Raw genomic sequence first — 22,123 nt, 5'->3', positions numbered from 1 at the left:
GAGGCACAACCCCCAGGCAAGACAGCAGTCGGAGGTCTGCTGGATCCTTGGACGCAGCTGGGTCCCAGCCTGATGCTGAGCCTCTGGAACAGGGTTGCCCGGAGCTGATGGGAGACATTGGGATGTGGGCAGCACATTCAGAGGAAGATGTCAGTGTCACTCCAGCAGGTTCATAGCTGAATGGAGGAATCCAAGAGGCTATGGGCACAGGAGATGTCACTGGCAATGCGTGGCACCGAGACCAACACTGCTAGGGTGGCAACCGCAGTGGAGGGCCTGGTGCACGACGTCAGCACCATGAGCTCAAGGTGTCAGGCAGTCGCTGAGGTCTAGCAGAATGTCTGACTTGCTGGGGGATGCCACCCAGTATCAGGCTGACCTTGATGAGGTGCTGCAGGATGTCTCTCTCTCAGATGGGAATGGCTGAAGCGCTGTGGACCTTCTCCCAGTCGCAGGTGGGCATTGCCAAGGGCGTTTGACACCTTGGTGCAGACATCAGGACGCTGCTAGGGCTGGCAGTACCAGATGATGCAGGGGCAGCTGGGGCTCAAACCAGCTGCGCATCCGCCCCAAGTTGAACTCCAGGGTCCTATGGACACCGGTCGGGAGGAACGGGAGCTGAGTGCCATCCTGGACCCATCACATGGAGTGGCGATGGTAGCCACCAGCTCCTCAGTGTTCCACCCCTCTGATGAGACTGCGTCTCAAGGTCAGCACATGGGACAGGGTGGCATGGCTGTGCATGTGCCATTGACAAGTGCGGCGTGGCCCTCTGGCCCTAGAGTCGCCAGCGGACGCCTGCCAGGGGCATCGAAGGCCATGGGACTGTCATAATATACATCCATGTATATAATGGTGTGCAGACAGGCAGTGATTGACACACAGGATGACCAGTGAGCATACAGAACACAGCAGCCAATTACCAGACAGGACACGACCACTATAAAGCCAGAGGGCACCAGTTTTCCCGCTCTCTCAGGATCCAGCCTCTGAGACAGTCAGAGCTCGTGAGCAGCAGCTAGTACAAACACCATGTGGTAGTCAGTAAGTCTGGTCAGGCTAGCATCAGGTCTCCAGTCAAGTCAGCATAGTGTCAACCCACAGTTAAGCATGTAATATAGTTTAGATGTTAAATAAAATCATGTTGCACCTCATCAAGTGTTGGAAGCCTGTCTCTCTCTACACTGCATCAAACGCAGTCCACATAGACCCAGCTTACCCAACACATCAGGGATGAGGTAAGCAGCTGGCTGGCTCCACCTCAAATGTGCATCCTGGGGAGACACCTGGACATGGCGGTAGAGCTAGGAAGGCCAAGCACATTGAGAATAGGGGGAGGGGGATGGGTAGGGGGTGCAGGGGGTAGGTAGGTGCTGAGGGGGTGGCACAATCTGGAGAGTGGAGTCTTGTATTTCACATTTAAAAACCCTTAAACACAACTAGTATGACGTCTGTCACTTTCTTCTGCAATGCGGGCCAACCTCCAAACCCTTGGCCCATCTCTCCAGGCTTCTCCCCCTTCCTCTGAGCACACCGCGTGCAGGTGATAGTTGTGATTGAGCATTCAGCAGACAGGCAGGGATCAGACAATGGAATAGATTGAGGAGCACCAGCACTCGGCTCTCTGCGGGTTATTATCACCCCCCTGCCCTCGATAGTGACCCATTCGCTGACGGTATCGGCACAGTCCCAGCACCCTGGAGTGACATAGCACATACCCTGCGAGGGTGGGAGATAGGGGTGGCGCTTGGGTAAGATATCAACGACTGACCAGGCCATGTACTGTGTGAATCGGGCGCGTATGAGGGACTCTCTGGCCCTCGGGGTTTGCCAGATCCTTGCCGCTGTCGCTTGTCCTGCAGCCTCTGGTTCCTCCCCTTGGAACGTCGTCTCACCCCTCATCATCCTCGTCATACTGATCGTCGCCTCCTCAGAAGTAGCCACTTGTTCCTCCAGCTCGCCAACCCACTGCTGTGCGAGTTTGTGGGTGATACAGATTATAGCTGTCGTGCAAACTACCTCGGAAGCATGCGCACACATGCATGATCTTCCATGTGGTGGTCACACAAGAGCTGTCTGTTCAGGGAGTGGAACCCCTTTCTGTTAATGTAGGGCACTCCCAGATGGCCTGGTGAGTGCAGAGCAACATGTGTGTCATCCATTACCCTCTGGATCTGTGGCATCCAGCGATGGTGGAGAATCCTGCTGCCCGTGCATCCTGCCCATGGTCCATGTCAAAATGGGTGTAGTTTTCCACCCGGGCAAACAGGGCATCAATGACCAGAAGGATGCACCTTGGTCTGTGGCTTGGGAGATGCCACACTTGTCCCGCTCGAGCCCTGGAAGGATCCCGAGACATGAAAGTTCAGGGCTGCGGTGACCTTGATGGCCACCGGGAGTGGGTGCCCTCCCCCTCCATGGGTACAATGATCCAGGGATTAGAATGGTGGTGTCATATGCGGTTACCCTCCCATGGCAACCCACCGCTGCGGAGTGTCCCCAGCCAATGGTTCCTCACTCCCTGCCAAGCACCGTTGTGCAAGCCCAGGGCCTCCGGGCTCTGTCTGTGAACAAAGTTGGTTACTCACCTCCTTGGTTCTCCTCAGAAGCCCATTCACCAGGTTCCCGTTTTTAAAGAGGAGTACTAATCAGCGCCAGCATGACCACTGGGGAGGCTGATGAATCATGGGAGGCCGCTGATATGGGGTTGCTCCCAATAATTGTATGAAGAGGTATGTTCCAGAAACATATATATATATAGACAAATTCAAAGATGCCAGACAATACTTTGAATGCGAGCATGTGCAGGTAATTCAGTCTTTACAGATCCAGAGATAGGGGTAACCCCAGGTTAAAGAGGTGTGAACTGTCTCAAGCCAGGACAATAGGTAGGATTTTGCAAGCCTAGGCCAGATGGTGGGGGGGTGAATGTAATGCAACATGAATCCCAGGTCCTGGTTGAAGCCGTACTCAAGTGTGCGGAACTTGGCTATAAGTTTCTGCTCGGCGATTCTGCGTTGTCGCGCGTCCTGAAGGCCGCCTTGGAGAACGCTTACCCGGAGGTCAGAGGCGGGTCTGCCCTTGACTGCTGAAGTCTTCCCCGACTGGAAGGGAACATTCCTGCCTGGTGATTGCCGCGCGATGTCCGTTCATTCGTTGTGGCAGCGTCTGCGTGGTTTTAAATCTTAAAAAACTGTAAATCAATCCTTTTGGTGATTTAAAACTAACAACTGCTCTCAGTAGTGACTTTAACCTGATGTGCTTCTGTTTAAAGGTTTTGTTTAAGTTTTATGGATGTTAAAAGGACAGCTTAAGGATTACTTAGTGTTGTATTCTTTGGGAGTTGTATTTGAATTGATGGTTGCTAAGATGTTCACTATGTTTTAAAAAGGTTCACTTGAGTTCATAGAATAAACATTGTTTTGCTTTAAAAAATACATTTCCATTTCTGCTGTACCACAGCTGTAAAGTGGGTCGTGTGCTCCCCATACCACAATCTATTAAAGGTTGTGGGTCAGTTGAACCCCATGATACACTTTGGGATTCTCCAAACCTGGCCCATAACACCAGTCCATAGCTTTGGCAGGTGCTGCCAATCAACAGCCGAACAGGATTCTTTGGTGGATGTTTACGGAGGCAAAGGCAAGTGTGTCGGCCCCCTTGCCCCTGAATAGACCTGGATATTCTGAGATTCCGAAGACTGCACGTAGCATGGCTCCACCCTCATCCCCACACCCTTGGACATTGCCTCGAACCTGACAAGTCTGGGACATGACCAGAACATGTGGGTGTGGTTGGCCGGGCCTCCCTGGCAACGTTCACATTGTGTCCTCCACCACGGGTTCTGGCTAAGTGAGCTCAATGTACCACTTTCAGCTGCATTGGGCTCAGCCTTGCATGTACGGAAGTGGAGTTGACGCTGTGCAGTGTATTGCTCCAAAGTCCCCACCCACTTTCAAACCCTAGGGGCGAGATTCTCCGCAAATGCGGAGAATCGTAAAGGCTGCCGTGGGACAGGCCGTGACCCACGGCAGCCTTCACGCCCACTTCCGGGGCCGATTATCTCCCCCCCCCCCCCCCCCCGGGCGGGGCTAGGAGCACGTCCCCGTGCGTCACAGCGGGGCGGCCTTGACGACGGTCGTCAAGGCCGCACGTCAAGCGTCACGCCGGATGACGCAGCCAATGACGTTAGCTGCGCAGGTTGGACAACGGCAACCCGCGCACGCGCGGTTGGCGTCTTTTCCCTCAGCTGCCCCGCAAGACGTGGCGGCTTGATCTTGCCGGGCAGTGGAGGGGAAAGAGTGCGTCCGTTTTGGACGCAGGCCCGACGATCGGTGGGCACCGATCGTGGGCCTGTCCCCTCCGGAGCACAGTCGCAGTGCTCCCGTCCCAATCGGGCCCCTGGATGCCCCAAACGGGCATCTGCCGCCCGTTTCACGACGGCAGTGAGCAGGTGTGTTTGCTGCCGTGTTCAAACGGGCGTGAAGACCCGGCCGCTCGGCTCATCGGCCTCGGAGAATAGCCGCTTGTCGTAAAAAACGGCGAGCGGCGATTCATGGCGTGGGTTGGGCGTGGGGGGGGGGGGAGGAGAATAGCGGGAGGGCGTGAAAAATGTCGGGGGGCCCTCCATCTATTCTCCCACCTGGCGTGGGGGGGCAGAGAATCGCGCCCTAGGTCTTCCTCCCATTTTTCTCTCGTCTTGTCTAGTGGAGAGTGTGCCTTTCCCAGTAGTCGCCCGTACAGTCTTCCCTCCCTAGAATGTCTGCGTCCAGTAGGTCCTCTGACAGCGATGCGGCGCTCGTGGGTATTGCTTTGATTCCCGACGGAGGAAGTTTTTAAATTTGCATATATCTTAATTTGTTTCTCCCAGTTAGTTGGAACTTCTCAGTCAGTTCCTCTAGTGTTGTCAGTCTATTGTCTAGAAGTCCCTAACAGTTAGTGTCCTGTTCCCCCCCCCCCCCCCCCCCCCCCCCAATGCTTTGCAGGACTTTTTAGGGAATCCTTGGGTTTTTCCAAAACCACCCACCCACTCCTCACTCGACCCTCACTCCACTCGACCCTCGCCCCACACGACCCTCGCCCCACACGACCCTCACCCCACACGACCCTCACCCCACACACACACACACACCATGATCAGTTTTTCCACTGAATTTAAAAAGACCTTGGGGATGTAGATAGGTATGGATCTGAACAGGAAGATGAACCTGGGCAGTACGTTCCACTTGATCGTCTGCACCCTCTCTGCCAGGAAGAGTGGGAGTGTGTCCCACCTCTGCAGATCCTTTTCAGCTTCCTCCACGAGGCTAGTCAGGTTCCACCTGTGGATCTGTGTCCAGTCATGAGCGATTTGAATCCCCAAGTAGTGGAATTTGTTTCAGGCCTGCTTAAATGGTAGTCCCTCCAGCTCCCACTTCCCACATTTGTCCCTGAGCAATCCCCCTATTGGTGTTGTGTACCCCCTCTGTGGCCAGGTACTCCCTCTCCTCTGCTGGAGATGGCCCCCCTCTTGCTCGTATCACCTGGTGCTAGCTTTCCTGCTAGTTTGGTGGCCCCCTCCTGGGGTCAGCTATGTGTCGACCCATTGCTCGCTTGTGGTTTCCCCTCCTGCGACCCTCCTCACCCTCTCCTTTTCTCTACTGCCCTTGTCCCTTCTTTCCTATGCTTTGGTTCCCGTATTTGGAGTGACGCAGTGCAGTCCCACGCAGGTGGCTCTCAATTTTGATATAGTCCCTTTGGGTGATGTTCGCACCGCTGTCTTTGCTGCTGTTTTCCCAGCCCGTCTTCCTGGAGAAATGTGTCTGCATCCACAAGGGGTTGTGAAGAAAAGCTCCCTGCCCTGATGTGAGTTTAGCCGGGTACAGCATCCCAAACTTTGGTTTGCTTTTTTGCAGGGCTGCCTTTGCCATGCTGAACTCCACCTGGCACTTGGCCACGTCTGCCCCATTGTCCTGATATATCCTGATCTGATGCCTGTCATAATATGCACCCATGCACATCATGAGGTAAAAACAGGCAGTGACAAACACCCAGGTGAGCCAATCAACATACAGGGCAAAACACAACCAATCACCAGACAGAACACCAGAGGGGGGCTTCCAACTATAAAACACACGAGGCATCAGCACTCTGCCTCTTTCCACTGGTGATAACTGTAGTGACAGGCAGGGTGTACATATCAGACATCACTGGATCAGAGAGAGCCTGGTCTGGATAGTTAGAGTTAGTTTACTTAGAGAGTCAACCCACAGCCAGCTGTGTGCATTGTTACAGAAGTTCAATAAATCGTATTGAACCAGTGCCTAAGTTTGGTGTATGCTTATAGTTTATCTGCATCATGTTGTAGTCTATGTTACCCCAGGGTGAATAACATGACAGTGCCCTTCCCAGTTGCAGGTCCTTGTTTTCCTGGTCCAATGCAGGATTCTTTCCTGGTCGTGGTACCGGTGCATCTTGGCAATTATCGCCCTCGGCTGCTCTCTTGCCTTGGGTTTCGGCCTGAGCAACTATTGGGCTCTGTCTCTATTTCTGGCGGGTTGGGGAAGCTGTCCCTTCCCACCAGGTTTCTCAGCTTCAGGGCCACAGAGTCCATGGGATCTCTGCCTTTGATCCCTTTTGGCAGGCACACTATCCAAGTTTGGACACCCGTGACCAGTTTTCTTGGTCCTCTATTTTCCCCTTCAGACTTCCCTGCATTGCAACCAACTTCGCCATTTCCGTCTCCAGGGCAGTGATTCGGTCACTCTGAAATGTTCAAGGTTTTTTTTCTAGTTCTTTGATGATGCCCCTGGGTCTCCAGTCATCTCTCTGCCTTGTCCAGGGCCACCTACATGGTTGCCAGGGCTTCCATGACCACTACCTTGACCGCAACTTAAATGTCGATCTTTGTCTCTTCTCTGTGAGAGGAACTTCCTCAATCTGCCCTCCGTTGAGGGGGAGCCCCATGTGTGGTTTGCTGGTCCCTCTCGTTCTGGTGTGGCTGGCACTTCGTTGCCTCGTGCATTTGCCATCTCCACCGCTGGTTTCTCGTGCTTCCTTCTGCTTTTTGTCTCCTTGCGGCCTCGAGTTACTGTTCGGCATCTTCTCTTGTGCTGTTGTTGGATATGGTGAGGGGATACTTTTTTCCCTGAATTAGTGGGCTTTTTTGGGATCTTGGGAGGAGAGCCACGGGATGTGCGAGAACTCAGCATATCCATGTCACCGGAAGTGGAGAGAATTTTCCACGGGTAAGAGTAGTGAGATAGAAATGAAAATCGCTTATTGTCACAAGTGGGCTTAAAATGAAGTTACTGTGAAAAGCCCCTAGTCGCCACATTCCGGTGCCTGTTGGGGGAGGCTGGTACGGGAATTGAACCCGCACTGCTGGTCTGCCTTGGTCTGCGTTAAAAGCCAGCTATTTAGCCCTGTGCTAAACAACCCAGATAGGGCAGAAAGATAGAGATGGATGGTGAAAGTGACAGGGAAGTGATCAGAGATGACCTCAGTGTTTTAGACACTGAGGGTGGGGAGCGGGGGGCTGGATTTTAAAGGGGCTCCACCCACCCAAAATCGACCTACCCTGCAGCGATCTGCTGGGAGCAGCTCTAATTATTTCCAAGAGGGACTTTCACCCCCATCTGAGAGGATGTTTCTTCCTTGAGAGCTGCTTGGCTGGGGAAATTCTACTGTCCCAGCAGTGCCAGAATTGAGTGGTGGCCACTGCTGCTACAAGCACCCACGAGGGAGTGGTCTGGAGCCTGGATATTATGTTAATAGGGGGTTTTGAACAAGCAAGACCTGCATACCCCAGTGAGGAGGGGGAGTGTGTGGGAGGCTGTGTTTGAGAGGACCTGTGGGGGGGGGGGGGGGGGGGGGGGGGGGCGGGGGGGGGGGGGGTCTGTAAAATCCAGCCCCTGCTGAACAGAGATCACAAAAGATAGAGAGGTCAGTGTGGTCTGGGAATATAGTACCCAATGTAAATGTATTATATCTTGAACGTTCAAGTGATGGAATGTAAACAGGAAGACTTGAAACATTGACATTAAATATGAAATATACCATAATTTAAATGTGCAGTTTTGTATCAATATACTAATAGTGTAGTTATTATTCTCTAATGGTACAGTGATAAAACCGGAACAGCTGGGAGAGTCAGCTGCATAATTATTTAAAGTAAGAGTTGTGCCGCAGAGATTTGAGCAGTAATGGTACATAGAAAAAATCCTGGACGTAAACCAAATTTGCCTTCCGTACATCACTGATCAACAGTATTAATTAAGTGACATTGTCATGTTTCACACAATCATAACATTCTCCACTTCCAGGAATGTCAGTGACATTGCAGGAATCACCAAGACATTAATCGTTGAGTTCCGTTCACTTCATTACACTGGCCAATTCTTCATTTATCTGGCTTTTTTACACTGCTGCAATTCACAAGTTCTTTTATTTGATATTAATTTGTAATTTTATTTAAGCTTAGTCTATTTTTAAAAAAATAAGCCTTTTATACGAACAGGTTTAAATCTGCTTTAATAGGAGTTTTCTATTTATTAAGAGTTAATCCACTAAATGTGTATTGTTCTAATGTTTTTATTTCAGAAATATCGACTGTATATGGCAGGGCACTTGGTCCCTCCCTATGGTGTTATGGAAACTGCATCCAGTAATGACAGTGAGTACAGGCTTTTTCGATACATGGAATATTTGATGCAGAAATAAATATTTGAGTTTTAAAATTCTGTTTTCAAATGTTGTCTTGTAGCATCTCAATTTTCTTAACTTCTTCACCGTGTCCATAAATTCCTGACACAAGCTAGTGAGTAAAGGGTGAACTGGACCTAATGTAAAATAGCATTGTGAACCCCTCAGAAATCCAAACTGGCCTTTTAGACATCAGTTAATTATTTATCCTGTTCCTGGGACTAGTCTTCCCAGTAGTGTTTCTTGGGAACCCAATGGAAATGAGGTGTGTTGTTTTACTGAGCTATATCTACCTAAAGACTTGGCATTTGTTAATTAGTTGTCCCCTTTCTGTGATGGACGGATAGGGGAATCATCATGAGCAGCAGTGTAGTGTGTTTGACTGAATAATGGTGTTTGGAAATGGGTTAGTCAGTCCATGCAAGGGGATATCTATCATTTGACTTTGGCCATGATGGGTTCCATTTGCAACATTTGAAATTTCAACTGAAAAATCCAAATTTCTGTATCTTGAGAAAATAACGTTTTATGAAATCGAAAACTGTTTGCATGTGAATTAAGTGTGATCAAGCTCCATTTAAACATCCTGTAATAATGAGTAACGCTTCGGTATCAAATCCATAACCAACTCAGGAGAACTAAATTTGCCAATTTCCCACTAAAATTGTAACTGTCAATAGAGGATGCAAAACATGGCCAAAGGCCCATGACAGTTCCTGGATTGAGGTCACCAACGAGAAGCTCCTGCTGCTCAGCAGACTGCTGAACTTACGTAATGTACTTAATTCATGTCAATCTGCAGAGATATTGAGATGCAGAATTTTAGGTGTTAAAGGTGCAGAATTAACATAACACCTGATGTGAAACTGATTTTAGACAGATTGAATGTTTGCTCTAATTCCCAGTGAACAAACAGTTTGATCAGTTGATTCTAGTGCCCTCCTGTGGTGTAAGGTTCTGTTCTATGCAGAGCACTGTTTCTCAAAAGCCTCATTCTCAAAAGTTCCACATCTTTGACTTTTATTTAGTCGTCGATAATAAAAAGCGTAGTTCCTGAAATTCGGTTTTACCTTCCGAAAGCGCACATTCTCAAAACTCAGTCATTTTGAGATTACAGTCTTCATCGAAACTTTTTGTTTTCACCATTGTTCATTCACATGCTTTCTTCCACCCTCTCTTGGTTCTCTTCAGTCAGTTAGTGTATCAACACTCCTCTCTTACCAATCACAAACAATCTATCCTGATGCAACCAGCAGCAACTATAAAGCTACATTGGAGTCAAAGCAGTCTGGGCACAAATAAAGGGCAACTGAATTCAATCAATTCATCTTACCGCTCCAGGAAATATACTATCTAATAAAAAGATCTTTGTACTTATTTTATTCTTAACTTGCACTTTGAGGCTAAAAATACAAAAATAACATAATCTAAACAAACAGTTGCTCAATGAAGAATGATTGTTGACAATTCCAGTGATCTATGGAGCAAAATATGCCATTTAGTGGCAAAAAGCCTGTAACTACATAATGACGGGAGTAATTTGACTTCAGAAAATTGAATTGGAAATGTGGACTTTATTCTGATTTTTGAAAAATTTAGGAAGTAAAGTTTATGGGCAGAAAGTGCAGGCAAAGTATGTTTTTTGACATGTTGCTCTTCCGTAGTTGTACTCGGGTCAGAGAATACACCCACATGCATGCTGACTGTGTTACTGCTGCTCTTTGTTTATTTTGTTGTCGCTCTTTGGCACCTCTGTTTCTATCTCTTTTACTTGCTTTTTTTGGTGAATGATGTGGTGAGACGAGAAGCCATCAATGGCTGATCGCTGCTTTTGATGTGGGAGGGAGGAGATGTGGGGAAAATTTGCCCCATGTTAGCTTCTATCCATTGAAAATAACAGAATAAAAACTTTGGCACGAAACAGGTGACCAATCAGCTCTTTTATGCTGAGTTGTGTTATCGGCATTATGTTCACCTTGTTAGCTCATAAACACCTGTTTCATAGAACCAAATACTCGACCATGGAAAGCGTGTTTTCTCCGAATCCAATGTTCGAATACTAATTATTACTGAGATCATTTATATGCTCATACAAGATCCTGGCCAGGATTTTCCATCTATGATTTTTAATGAACCAAATCTTGCAGGCTGAGAGCACTGAAGTAGACTTGCATACCTTTGTTTTATTTAAAAGCTGTAGCTCAGAAAGCCTTTCTACTTGGTGCAATAGCCATCTGATTAGCTACAAATAGCTGAATCGTTCTCTGACGTAATCCACAATATGACTTTGAAAATAATATTTACATAGCATATTAAACATAGGGCAGAATCATCCCATAATTTCTCAGTGTGAGAGTTTCGGTAAGAATACCAGCTCTCCACAGACCACACAAAAGGGGGACCCCCCACCTCAATGGGTCTCTGTAGAATGCCTGCTCTGGCAATGCCAGGGAGCAGTGTCAGGGGCAATGTGTGGACATGTCTCCCTCCTCCTGGGCATTATACTGACTTTGTGCCCTCGGCAGGTTCCCAAGCTGTTGTAAACCACCTCGCCAACATGACGTCACATCGGCAAAGTATGAATATTCAGTGGGAAAGTATGAATATTCATGGAGGGGGGAAGAGATATTATGGGGAAGCCCTATAATAATATTTTAATTTATTAAAAGTTACGACAAGGGCAGCCATTAACCTCTCCTTCCTCTACACGTACACAATGTCACAGCCCTGCCAGCCATTCACCTCTCCCCCCTCTACACGTACACAGTCACAGCCCTGCCAGCCATTCACCTCTCCCTCCTCTACACGTACACAGTCACAGCCCTGCCAGCCATTCACCTCTCCCTCCTCTACACGTACACAGTCACAGCCCTGCCAGCCATTCACCTCTTCCCCCCTCTACACGTACACAATGTCACAGCACTGCCAGCCATTCACCTCTCCCTCCTCTACACGTACACAGTCACAGCCCTGCCAGCCATTCACCTCTCCCTCCTCTACACGTATGCAATCATAGCCCTGCCAACCATTCACCTCTCCCTCCTCTACACGTATGCAATCATAGCCCTGCCAACCATTCACCTCTCCCTCCTCTACACGTACTCAGTCACAGCCCTGCCAGCCATTCACCTCTCCCTCCTCTACACGTACACAGTCACAGCCCTGCCAGCCATTCACCTCTCCCTCCTCTACACGTACACAATGTCACAGCACTGCCAGCCATTCACCTCTCCCCCCTCTACACGTACACAGTCACAGCCCTGCCAGCCATTCACCTCTCCCCCCTCTACACGTACACAGTCACAGCCCTGCCAGCCATTCACCTCTCCCTCCTCTACACGTACACAATGTCACAGCACTGCCAGCCATTCACCTCTCCCCCCTCTACACGTACACAGTCACAGCCCTGCCAGCCATTCACCTCTCCCTCCTCTACACGTACACAATGTCACAGCACTGCCAGCCATTCACCTCTCCCCCCTCTACACATACACAATGTCACAGCACTGCCAGCCATTCACCTCTCCCTCCTCTACACGTACACAGTCACAGCCCTGCCAGCCATTCACCTGGCTGGGTGTGTCCTGAGCGGTCATTGATCTTTGCTGTTTGTTCTTTCTTAGCAAAGGGAGTGGCGCCGGTTAATCTGCATCTGTATCGGTTACCTGAGTACAGTCCTTTTGTTCTGGGGAAATGGGCCATTAGAATGCAAACGAGCGGGGGTTTTGATCGCGTCTAGCTATCTGGGTTGCAAATACACACACAAGCTCTGAGTCTGTCTGAGTCCTGGGATGGCCATAATACCCATGGTCCTTTGCAGGTGGCCATCTCATATGGCTACACAGCCATTCACCTCTCCCTCCTCTACAATTACTCAATCACAGACCCGTCAGCTATTCGCCTGTCCCTCCTCGACAGGTACACCATGTCACAGCCCTGTCAGCCATTCGCTTCTCCCTCCTCTACACGTACGCAACGGCACAACTGTCATCCTACTTTCCAGAGAGTATAACTATTATGCTTCACAATTGGACAAATCTATACTCTCTTATTAAGCCCCCTGTAACATTTGTAACTGACCACTCTCTATTCCTGCACATACCCATATCTGCAGTGTGAACATATAATGTATGCCATTGCTCAGATTGTTCTGTCGGTTATGAGTGCAAGATAGAATGCATGAAGATCTCAAACAATTGGTGTATTTCATAATAGTGACCAGTAACTGTGCTATGTTAAGCAGCCTTTGGTAACACTGAAGTGAAATGCTCAACATTGAAATTTTACCGTTTTGTGTTTTTCCAGGAATTCCTGAAAAGGAGAATATGAGCAACAATGCACAGTGTGCTGCGACAAAGGTATATGATTACTTGTTTACTGACTGAATTGAATCCTTATTAGCCTCTTGATTTAAAAGCCAACAGCAGGTTTTTAAATTTTTGATTAAACGTGTTTTTGAAATATTTGCACAATTCAAGTGTGTATATAGAGAAACATCAGCTGGTGAAAGAACAATAGATGCAGGGTAAATGATATGATTCCAAGTACGTAATGGAAAGGTTATACTGTGAAGCCTCTGGCTGCCTAGGTTTTCAGTCTTGATGAAGGAACAAATAGAATAATGGAAAATAACAGCAAAGCGAATGATACAAAAGGTTAATAAGCTGCACTACTTGACAGTTGTATCTAGGATTCCATGGATTACTCAATGTAACTGGTGAAAGAGTTCTGCATTTATAGGACAATGTTCTCAATTGGTCTTTCTGTCTTGGACTCTAGGCATGAGACTTGCTTACTAGACCGACTATCGACACACTCTGGTACCTGCTTGACACTTATTAAGTTATAGACTAGTGACCCAGTCGATACACTACTAAAATAATATATATTCGTCAGCTGGTCTACTTTATAAAAGTAATTTTTAAATATTTTTCAAAATGGACAATTTCTGAGCTAACGAGATGTTTCCAGCTGGTCACATGCTGAGTCCAGCACAGGGTGGCACAGTGGTTAGCACTGCTGCCTCACGGCGCCGATGACCTGGGTTCAATCCCGGCCCCCCCACCCCCGTGTCTGCGTGGGTCTCACCCTCCCAGCCCAAAGATGTGCAGGGTAGGTGGATTTGCTGTGCTGAATTACCCCTTAATTCGAACAATTAAGAAAAAAGAAATTTTTTAAAACCCAAAGTTAACAAACACTTCAAACATCTGGAGTGTAACACTACTGATATAGCATAAACAATCCAACCCTGCCAACACAATGGCCCCACAGATGATGGGCCTGCTACAGCCAACTTTGAACAAAGGCAAACCTTTTGTACGTTTTAATCTCTCCTATTGCTAATGACTGTTCATTAACTGTTCAAACACACTGAATTTGACAAAATTGCTTCATTTAGTTAACCCAAAACCAGTGTCTCCTAGAACAAAAGGAATCCTGACTCCAGTGAAACACCAAGATTCGACCATCCTTTTGTCCAACCTAGAGTAGATATGTCACATGATTGGCACAAAGCTGCACTGTAATATTGTCCAGTGGAACTGAATTTGGGCTTTTAGCTTTTGATCTTCAATGTGAACAGAACTCCATGCGATAGCCTATGCCGTCTACCATCAAGCTGGTCGTAGCAGAAAGAATTCTGGCCCTCGACAAACCTGCCAATTGTTGGAACCTGTGCCTCCATACCAACTCACTCCCTCCATACCAACTCACTCCCTCCATAACAACTTTGTGTCTTCTCCGGTCATGGAAGTCTCACTCTGGAATGACGGATCACTCTCCAATCAATCAGATTCCGCTCTAAAGGAACATTCCAGTTGACTTCTGATTCTACCCCAACTTGTGTGCATGTGGATGTTGACTGGAGGCAGAGAAACTGCTTGTTAGCCAAAGATTCCTGCCATTGCCTGCCCAAAAGACCAAGGCTTTGTATACCAACCTCTTCTTGCTGCATCATTATCAACTTTAAGGGAATTCTGCAAAATCCTGCTTCAGCTAGCTGAACTATAACACCTCTTGTGAATGGTCCCTCACTGGATTTTGACTTTTTGGCATCTGGCAAGCATGGGAACTGATATCCATATCTGTGGTTCTTTTTCTTTTTGTTTATAGTTGTAAAATCTATTTCCTAACATATTGTATGCTTCTGTGTGTATAGCGTTGTAACATTCCCCGGGTTTGAATGTGTGAATAAACTGTTTCTGATTTAACTCTAAAGAGAGTTTGCTGAGAATCACTTGAGAAAATTGACCTCACAAACCGAGGGTTTGGAGAAACACTCCACAGCCTATTTCAAAAATTAAAATATCTCTGCTCACAGGCAGATGGCGAGAAAATAAAGAGTTCGACTTTATCTCCCCTGCCCGTGATACTATTTACATTGCATTTCTACAACTCCCTTTTTTTAATACAGTTTCTATCCAATTCTTACCGTTCCCTCCCCAAGTTACAGTCCTGCGAGTTTCAATCTCCAAAAGTATTCTTGGCCCTTAGGGAAGATGTCTTGGAGATATGAGGGTTTTCTTCTGAATCTGGTAGGATGGTATCATCTACAGAATAGAAAAACAATTTAGCAGCGTTGGTGGAAGAAGAGCATAAGTTACAGGATGGCTGAGCTGCAAGTACAGCAAAGACTTTTCAGTGAAAGACTGATCCAGGAGAGAAGAATGATTAGAATCAACCTTTGGGCCCTCTGGGACTAGAAGAGTAGAACTCTGTACATTAAGAAACGTGTTACTCCCTCAAAGCACATGGGGAAAGAGCTGCAGAAGAGGCATAATCTTCAACTCCAAGGAAGACTATCACAGATGTATCATCCACTGCTGTATCAAGTCTGAAAAAGCATTAAAGATCCGATATTTTGGTGAACCTGGATGACAAATAGGAATCAGCTGTTCCCCTTGGTTGAAGGATCAATCACATGGGGGTGTGGTTTTAGGGTAAGAGGTTCCGAAGGGATTTGAGAAACAAAAATGTCACTGATGGTGATGAACATCTGGAATGTACTGCTTAGGAAGGGAGTGGAGGCTGAAAACCATACAACCTTTAAAAAGCACTTTGATCAACACTTGAAACACCATCACATTCAAGGATATGGGACATGTGCTGGTAAATGGGATAGGGTTAATGAGAGATTAGGGGTAGTTATTGTCAGTGCAGACTTGATGGGCCAAAGGGCCTTTTCTGCACTGTGCAACTCTGACTTGATGACAAAGGGAAAAATGACCAAATTCCTGTAAGACATCCCAACTTATCTTCTCGCCAGGCAATTTCTTCTCTGCTTTGTCTGTGGTGCCCAAGAACAGTATCCTGTTCTATTTCCACGTTTCTAGAACCAACTTTCTGTTACTTTCTCTGGAGCTTTCTTTCTTACACATTACTCCATTGTACAGCTTCTCTTGCCTTGAGCAGAGCTCTCTGGCTGTCTATCTGCAATTGGCCTTGCCTTTTAGTTTTAAAAAAAAATTTAGGAACAAAGGAAAGCGTTTTGTTTTATTTTGCAAGGCGTCTAGTTACTCAAACACCTGCATACCTCTGCTGTCTATTGCTTTTACACAAAGTAGCTCTCTATCACAGAATCCTAGTTGGAACTAAAACCAACCACCGCAGAAAGAAACACCTTCAAACAGGTCTTGGAACAGGCTGATGAATGGTCCCCACCCTTGTGGAAGTCATCTTCTGACCCTCGGGTCTTGATCTTCTCCACATGGAGAAATTCTGATAGGTCTGCCAGCCAGTTTACAGCTGTGGGTGGTGCTGCTGATCGCCAGCCGAGCAGAATTCTCAGCCAGGCGATTAGGCAAGCGCGTCTTCCCTTTTTCCACATATGAAATTCTGACTGGTCTGATACCACGAAGACTGACACTCTGGCACGGCTCCACCCTCACCCCCACAACCTTGGACATTGCTTCAAAGTAGGCTTTCCAGAACCTGACAAGTTTGGGGCATGCCCAGAACGTGTTGAGCGTGGTTGGCTGGGCATCCTTGGAACACAGGGGATGGGGGTATGCCAGGAACCACTAGGAGCACAGAAAACAGACAGGGACGAGGTGGGGAAACAGGGGGGAGAGACCCAAGGAAACACCAAAGTGGAGCCCAGGTTGAGACTGACCGACATGGGGACCAGAGGGTCCATCATAAAGGTATAAGAATAAAACAAACGACAAACATTCTACGGTGAAAGAAAGGGCCCAGGATAGATCCCGGAGACAGCAGAAAAGTGGAGGGGGGGGGGGGGGGGGGGGACACACCCAAAAAGGAACGCCACATCACTGTTTTATCCATTTCCTGTACAGTGTAAAAATGCCAACTTTAATAAAAAATATTTTTTTTAAAAACAAACCCCATTGTCCAGCACGAATCCAACTACAGGTCCCTTCCAGGTACAGAAACATTACATTAAACCGACCTAAATTGATATCTTATTCCAATATTTACCCATACACCTATTCCTTAAAAGTACCTTTGGTATCCTAACAATGTGTATCAAGATGTAGTGTAGAGCATCAACTCTGGGACAAGATTACTGGACAAGATTCTGCCGCAGCTTCTGTGCTAATCTCCAACTCTGGAGGGAAGAAGATTTGTAGTTGGGATTGAAATATGGGTGTCAATTGACTTTCGCCCCTGGAAGGATTTGGTTCTTTAGCAGTGTGATTCTTCATGGACTCTGACCTGAACTCGGACAAGACTTCTTTCCATAAGATTCTTCATGAACAACAGTAGATGGACTAAGTTTTGATTTAATTTATTATTGTCACGTGTACTAGTAGACAGTGAAAAGTATTGTTTCTTGCATGCTATACAGACAACGCAAACCGTACATAGGTAAGGAAGGAGAGACTACAGAATGTAATGTTACAGTCATAGCTAGGGTGTAGAGAAAAGATCAACTTAATATGAGGTAGTTCCATTCAAAAGTCTGATAGCAGCAGGGAAGAAGCTGTTCTTGAGTCGGCTGGTACGTGATCTCAAACTTTTGTATATTTTTCCTGACGGAAGAAGGTGGAAGAGAGTATGTCTGGGGTGCGTGGGGTACTTAATTATGCTGGCTGCCTTTCTGAGGCAGCAGGAATTGTAGACAGAGTCAATGGATGGGAGGCTAGTTTGTGTGATGGATTGGGCTACATTCACAACCTTTTGTAGTTTCCTGCGGTCTTGGGAAGAGCAGGATCCATACCAGGCTGTGATACAACCAGAAAGAATGCTTTCTATGGTGCATCTGTAAAGGTTGGTGAGAGTCGTAGCTGACATGCCAAATTTCCTTAGTCTTCTGAGAAAATAGTCGTTGGTGGGCTTTCTTAACTATCGTGTCGGCATGGGGGGACCAGGACAGATTGTTGGTGACCTGTTAGTGACACATTGGAAGGTTCACTGGAACAGCGATCTGAATACTGTTCAGCCACTTAAAAGTACCACTGACTCCACTACAAATTTCATCAGGTACATCCTTCAACTGGAAAGCTGTATCATCCTCTGGGGCCTCGACCTCCTAAGAGATTCCATGTTGAAAATGAAATGAAATGAAAATCGCTTATTGTCACAAGTAGGCTTCAAATGAAGTTGCTGTGAAAAGCCCCTAGTCACCACATTCCGGTGCCTGTTCGGGGAGGCTGGTATGGGAATTGAACCGTGCTGCTGGCCTGCCTTGGTCTGCTTTAAAAGCCAGCTGTTTAGCCCTGTGCTAAACTAGCCCCTGTTGCAAGGGATTCTTCCACAAAACGTTCCAGGAAGAGCCTACCAGGGTCCAGCGGATCTTCATGGGGATGATCACTGCCTTCATAAATAACCAAGAGATTGATAACTTCCATCTCCACCCAAGATCTCATGGATGGTGTCTCTGTGTGAGAGAGTATTACTGCTGAGTGTATAAACTTCCTCAGCTTCTGAAGGCAGAAGTTTCGCTGCTTCAAAAGCTGTATGAAAGATGGTGAGTTGTTCAAATGATGAGCATCTTCTGGTTTGTCTAGGATTTTGAGAAGTATGCCAACATTTGCCACTCAATAGAGATGTCCATTGACTGAAGAATATAGAGAGAATCCATGACCTGTTGTTCAATGGAGCCAAGAGGAGCAATAGGCTTGCCTTTAATTGGAACATCTATGCTGCCTGGATCTTGCAATTTGATGTTTGACTGCTGAAGGGTCCTACGTTGAAGCCAGTCAAGGTCATCGGTTAATAATTGAACAGCAGTTTCAATGTCAATTTTAATAGTATTGAAGCCTTGAACTTGGACTGTAACTAACCAGCAGTCTGGACTAAGATTATTAATTTCCCCAAGGAATTTTGTAATGTTGTATTTTTCTTGACTTTCCATTTGATGGATGGAATGTGTTTCAGAAATATTTTGTCTTCGACTTTACTTAAAATTATTCAATTTTCAGAAAAGCTTGAAATAGCCAGTCTTGCTGTACCAGAGGCACTCTGGCAGTCCTGGTGACTGTGGTGAATGTGATTCACACTATATATAGTTGCCAATATGTATGTATGTTCATTATCTACCCGTTGTAAGATCAATGCTGTATATAGTTGCCAATATAACTCCGTGTGTATATATGTTCACTATCCACCATTGTAAGTGCAATTGCATTATCCGACCACCAGGGGGAGTCGCTCTGGGAGTACACAAGAGTTTGTACTGGGCTCCTCCCTTGGCACCGCCCAGGACTCCTCCCCCTGGGACCGATGTATAAAGATCAGTGCCTTAGAGCCAGCCAGCAGTTCATCTGAAGTTCAACGACGAATAGGCTGGCTCTGTTGTAAGTATATTAAAGCCTCTGTTCAGATCCAACTACACGTGTTCGCTGAATTGATGGTTCCATCAGTGACTATGGTGGGTTTTCACACCAAAACACGGGCATCTCAAAATGGCAGCTAGTGTGAATTTTATGTCTGGGGTCACTGGCCACAGGCCTACTCAGTCTGTAGAGTCATGTGAAGCCCTAGAGTTGTTTGGAATTATAGCCCGATTTTGAAATATTTTGCCTCACATCTGGACCCTCATGTAAGGTCATCATTGATGCGTTGTAAGTTGGAGGTTTTAGACTGGACTAGCCAATCATGGATTAGCCTGTCCTTCAATGCTCAGTATCTGCAATATAGCTAGGCAATATAGGTTGGTTAGAAATAATATAATTGATTTCCCCAGGTTATTGAAATGAATGAAAAATGAATGAAAATCGCTTATTGTCACGAGTAGGCTTCAATGAAGTTACTATGAAAAGCCCCTAGTCGCCACATTCCGGCGCCTGTCCGGGGGAGGCTGGTACGGGAATTGAACCGTGCTGCTGGCCTGCTTGGTCTGCTTTAAAAGCCAGCGATTTAGCCCAGTGAGCTAAACCAGTCCCTACTGGTTAAAAGGTGCTCATTCAATTGCTTAGTGTTTTTGCCTTGGGTTAAAATAGTGTCAAAGGCTCCTCGCCTCTGCCTCTGGGCTCCTGAATAGTGTCAAAGGCTCCTCGCCTCTGCCTCTGGGCTCCTGCACACCCAGCCTTAGGGGAATATCGTCTGCTCCTGGATCTACCGAATAAAGAAAGGAAGTGACTTGAAGCTTTGCCCCTTTTCATGAAGGCCTGAAGCTGCTCGGTACTGGGGAAAATGGCATTTCCATAACTGCCACTGCTGGCATCTCCGTGGGCACTTGAGGCAGTCAAATGGACAGGGCAAGGGCAGGTACTATTTACCTGATACGGATATCATTTACCTCTCTCCTTGTATCGTCTCCCACCAATTTTTTGTTTTCTTTTTGAAAATGAAAATGAAAATCGCTTATTGTCACGAGTAGGCTTCAAATGAAGTTACTGTGAAAAGCCCCTAGTCGCCACATTCCGGCGCCTGTTCGGGGAGGCTGCTACGGGAATCGAACCGTGCTGCTGGCCTTGGTCTCCTTTCAAAGCCAGCGATTAGCCCTGTGAGCTAAACAGCTCCTTTTGAGCTGCTATCGAAGGTTTCTTTACTCTGTGTGGTTTATTCTTTAACAGTGATGTCTCTACTGCTGCCACCATGTTCTGATATAGTCATTCAATCTTGGACTTTAGATGTGGTACTTTGGTTAGTAGACAAACTCTAGGCATACCCTGGTATCTATTGACTACAGGTTACAGAGTAGGTCAACCATTGAGGCAGAGGTTTATAGGTTTAGGACCCACCCCAGAGGGGAATACAAAAATATAGGCTGAGTACAGTGCTGAGGGAATACTGCATTATTGGAGGTATTAGATCAGACTTTTTAAAAAAAGTATTTTTATTAAGGTTTTGCCGAATTTTTCATAATAAAACAGTAGAACATAGAACATAGAACATAGAACAGTACAGCACAGAACAGGCCCTTCGGCCCTCAATGTTGTGCCGAGCCATGATCACCCTACTCAAACCCACGTATCCACCCTATACCCGTAACCCAACAACCCCCCCCCCCTTAACCTTACTTTTATTAGGACACTACGGGCAATTTAGCATGGCCAATCCACCTAACCCGCACATCTTTGGACTGTGGGAGGAAACCGGAGCACCCGGAGGAAACCCACGCACACAGGGGGAGGACGTGCAGACTCCACACAGACAGTGACCCAGCCGGGAATCGAACCTGGGACCTTGGAGCTGTGAAGCATTTATGCTAACCACCATGCTACCCTGCTGCCCCTAGTAACCAGTAGTAACCATAATAACGAAACAAGAGTGAACATTAACATAGTGTAAAAAGAGAATATACAATAACAATTAAATAGACATTACCCCACGCGACCCAGTCTTCCCACACCATCCCAATGAAGCACTCACCCCGTCCCCTCCCCACCCCCTACGGTTTGCTGCTGCTGCTGACATTTTAATTTTCCCCGAGAAAGTCGACAAATGGCTGCCACCTCCGAGAGAACCCTAGCGTGGACCCTCTTAAGGCAAACTTTATTTTCTCGAGGCTGAGAAACCCAGCCATGTTGTTAATCTCTGCACTCAGGGGCTTTGAGTTCCTCCACATTAATAAAATCCGTCTCCAGGCTACTAGGGAGGCAAAGGCCAAGATGTCGGCCTCTTTCACCCCCTGAACTCCCGGGTCTTCTGACACTTCAAAGATCGCTATCTCTGGACTAGGCACCACCCGTGTGTTAAGCACCTTGGACATTGCCCTTGCAAACCCTTGCCAGAACACTCTAAGCTCCAGGCATGCCCAAAACATGTGGACATGGTTTGCAGGGCTGCCCTTGTACCTTATACACCTGTCTTCTACCCCAAAAAACGTTCTCATTCTCGCTGCCGTCATGTGTGCCTGGTGGACCATCTTAAGTTGAATTAGACTGAGCCTGGCACATGATGTGGAGGAATTAACCCTGCCCAGGACCTCTGCCCACAGACCCGCTTCCAACTCCTCACCTAACTCCTCCTCCCACTTGCCCTTGAACTCCTCCACCGGGGTTTCCTCCGCCTCCTGTAGTTCCTGGTACATATC

The 22,123-nt window shown here is 47.2% G+C and overlaps 1 protein-coding gene across 9 annotated transcripts in view; it reads left to right on the top strand.

Moving 5' to 3' along the window:
• rapgef4a (Rap guanine nucleotide exchange factor 4a) overlaps positions 1 to 22,123 on the top strand; it is a 514,684-nt gene that overhangs the window by 250,638 nt on the left and 241,923 nt on the right. For 8 of the 9 annotated variants that reach the window (XR_005459764.1, XM_038789400.1, XM_038789401.1 and 5 more), the window contains 2 exons: positions 8,581 to 8,653; positions 12,988 to 13,040. Coding sequence is in view for 8 of the 9 variants with exons in the window: in XM_038789400.1 (XP_038645328.1) it covers positions 8,581 to 8,653; positions 12,988 to 13,040 (126 nt within the window). In the remaining variant the exon portion in view is untranslated. Of the gene's footprint in view, positions 1 to 8,276; positions 8,344 to 8,580; positions 8,654 to 12,987; positions 13,041 to 22,123 lie in introns of those variants that run through there. The other variant, XM_038789404.1, reaches the window with a different exon arrangement.

This window comes from Scyliorhinus canicula, chromosome 2 (genome assembly GCF_902713615.1).
Source record: "Scyliorhinus canicula chromosome 2, sScyCan1.1, whole genome shotgun sequence".
In the NCBI taxonomy this organism is placed as follows: domain Eukaryota; kingdom Metazoa; phylum Chordata; class Chondrichthyes; order Carcharhiniformes; family Scyliorhinidae; genus Scyliorhinus; species Scyliorhinus canicula.
Note: the sequence above shows the minus strand (reverse complement) of the source record. Positions and strands in the feature narration are given on the sequence as shown.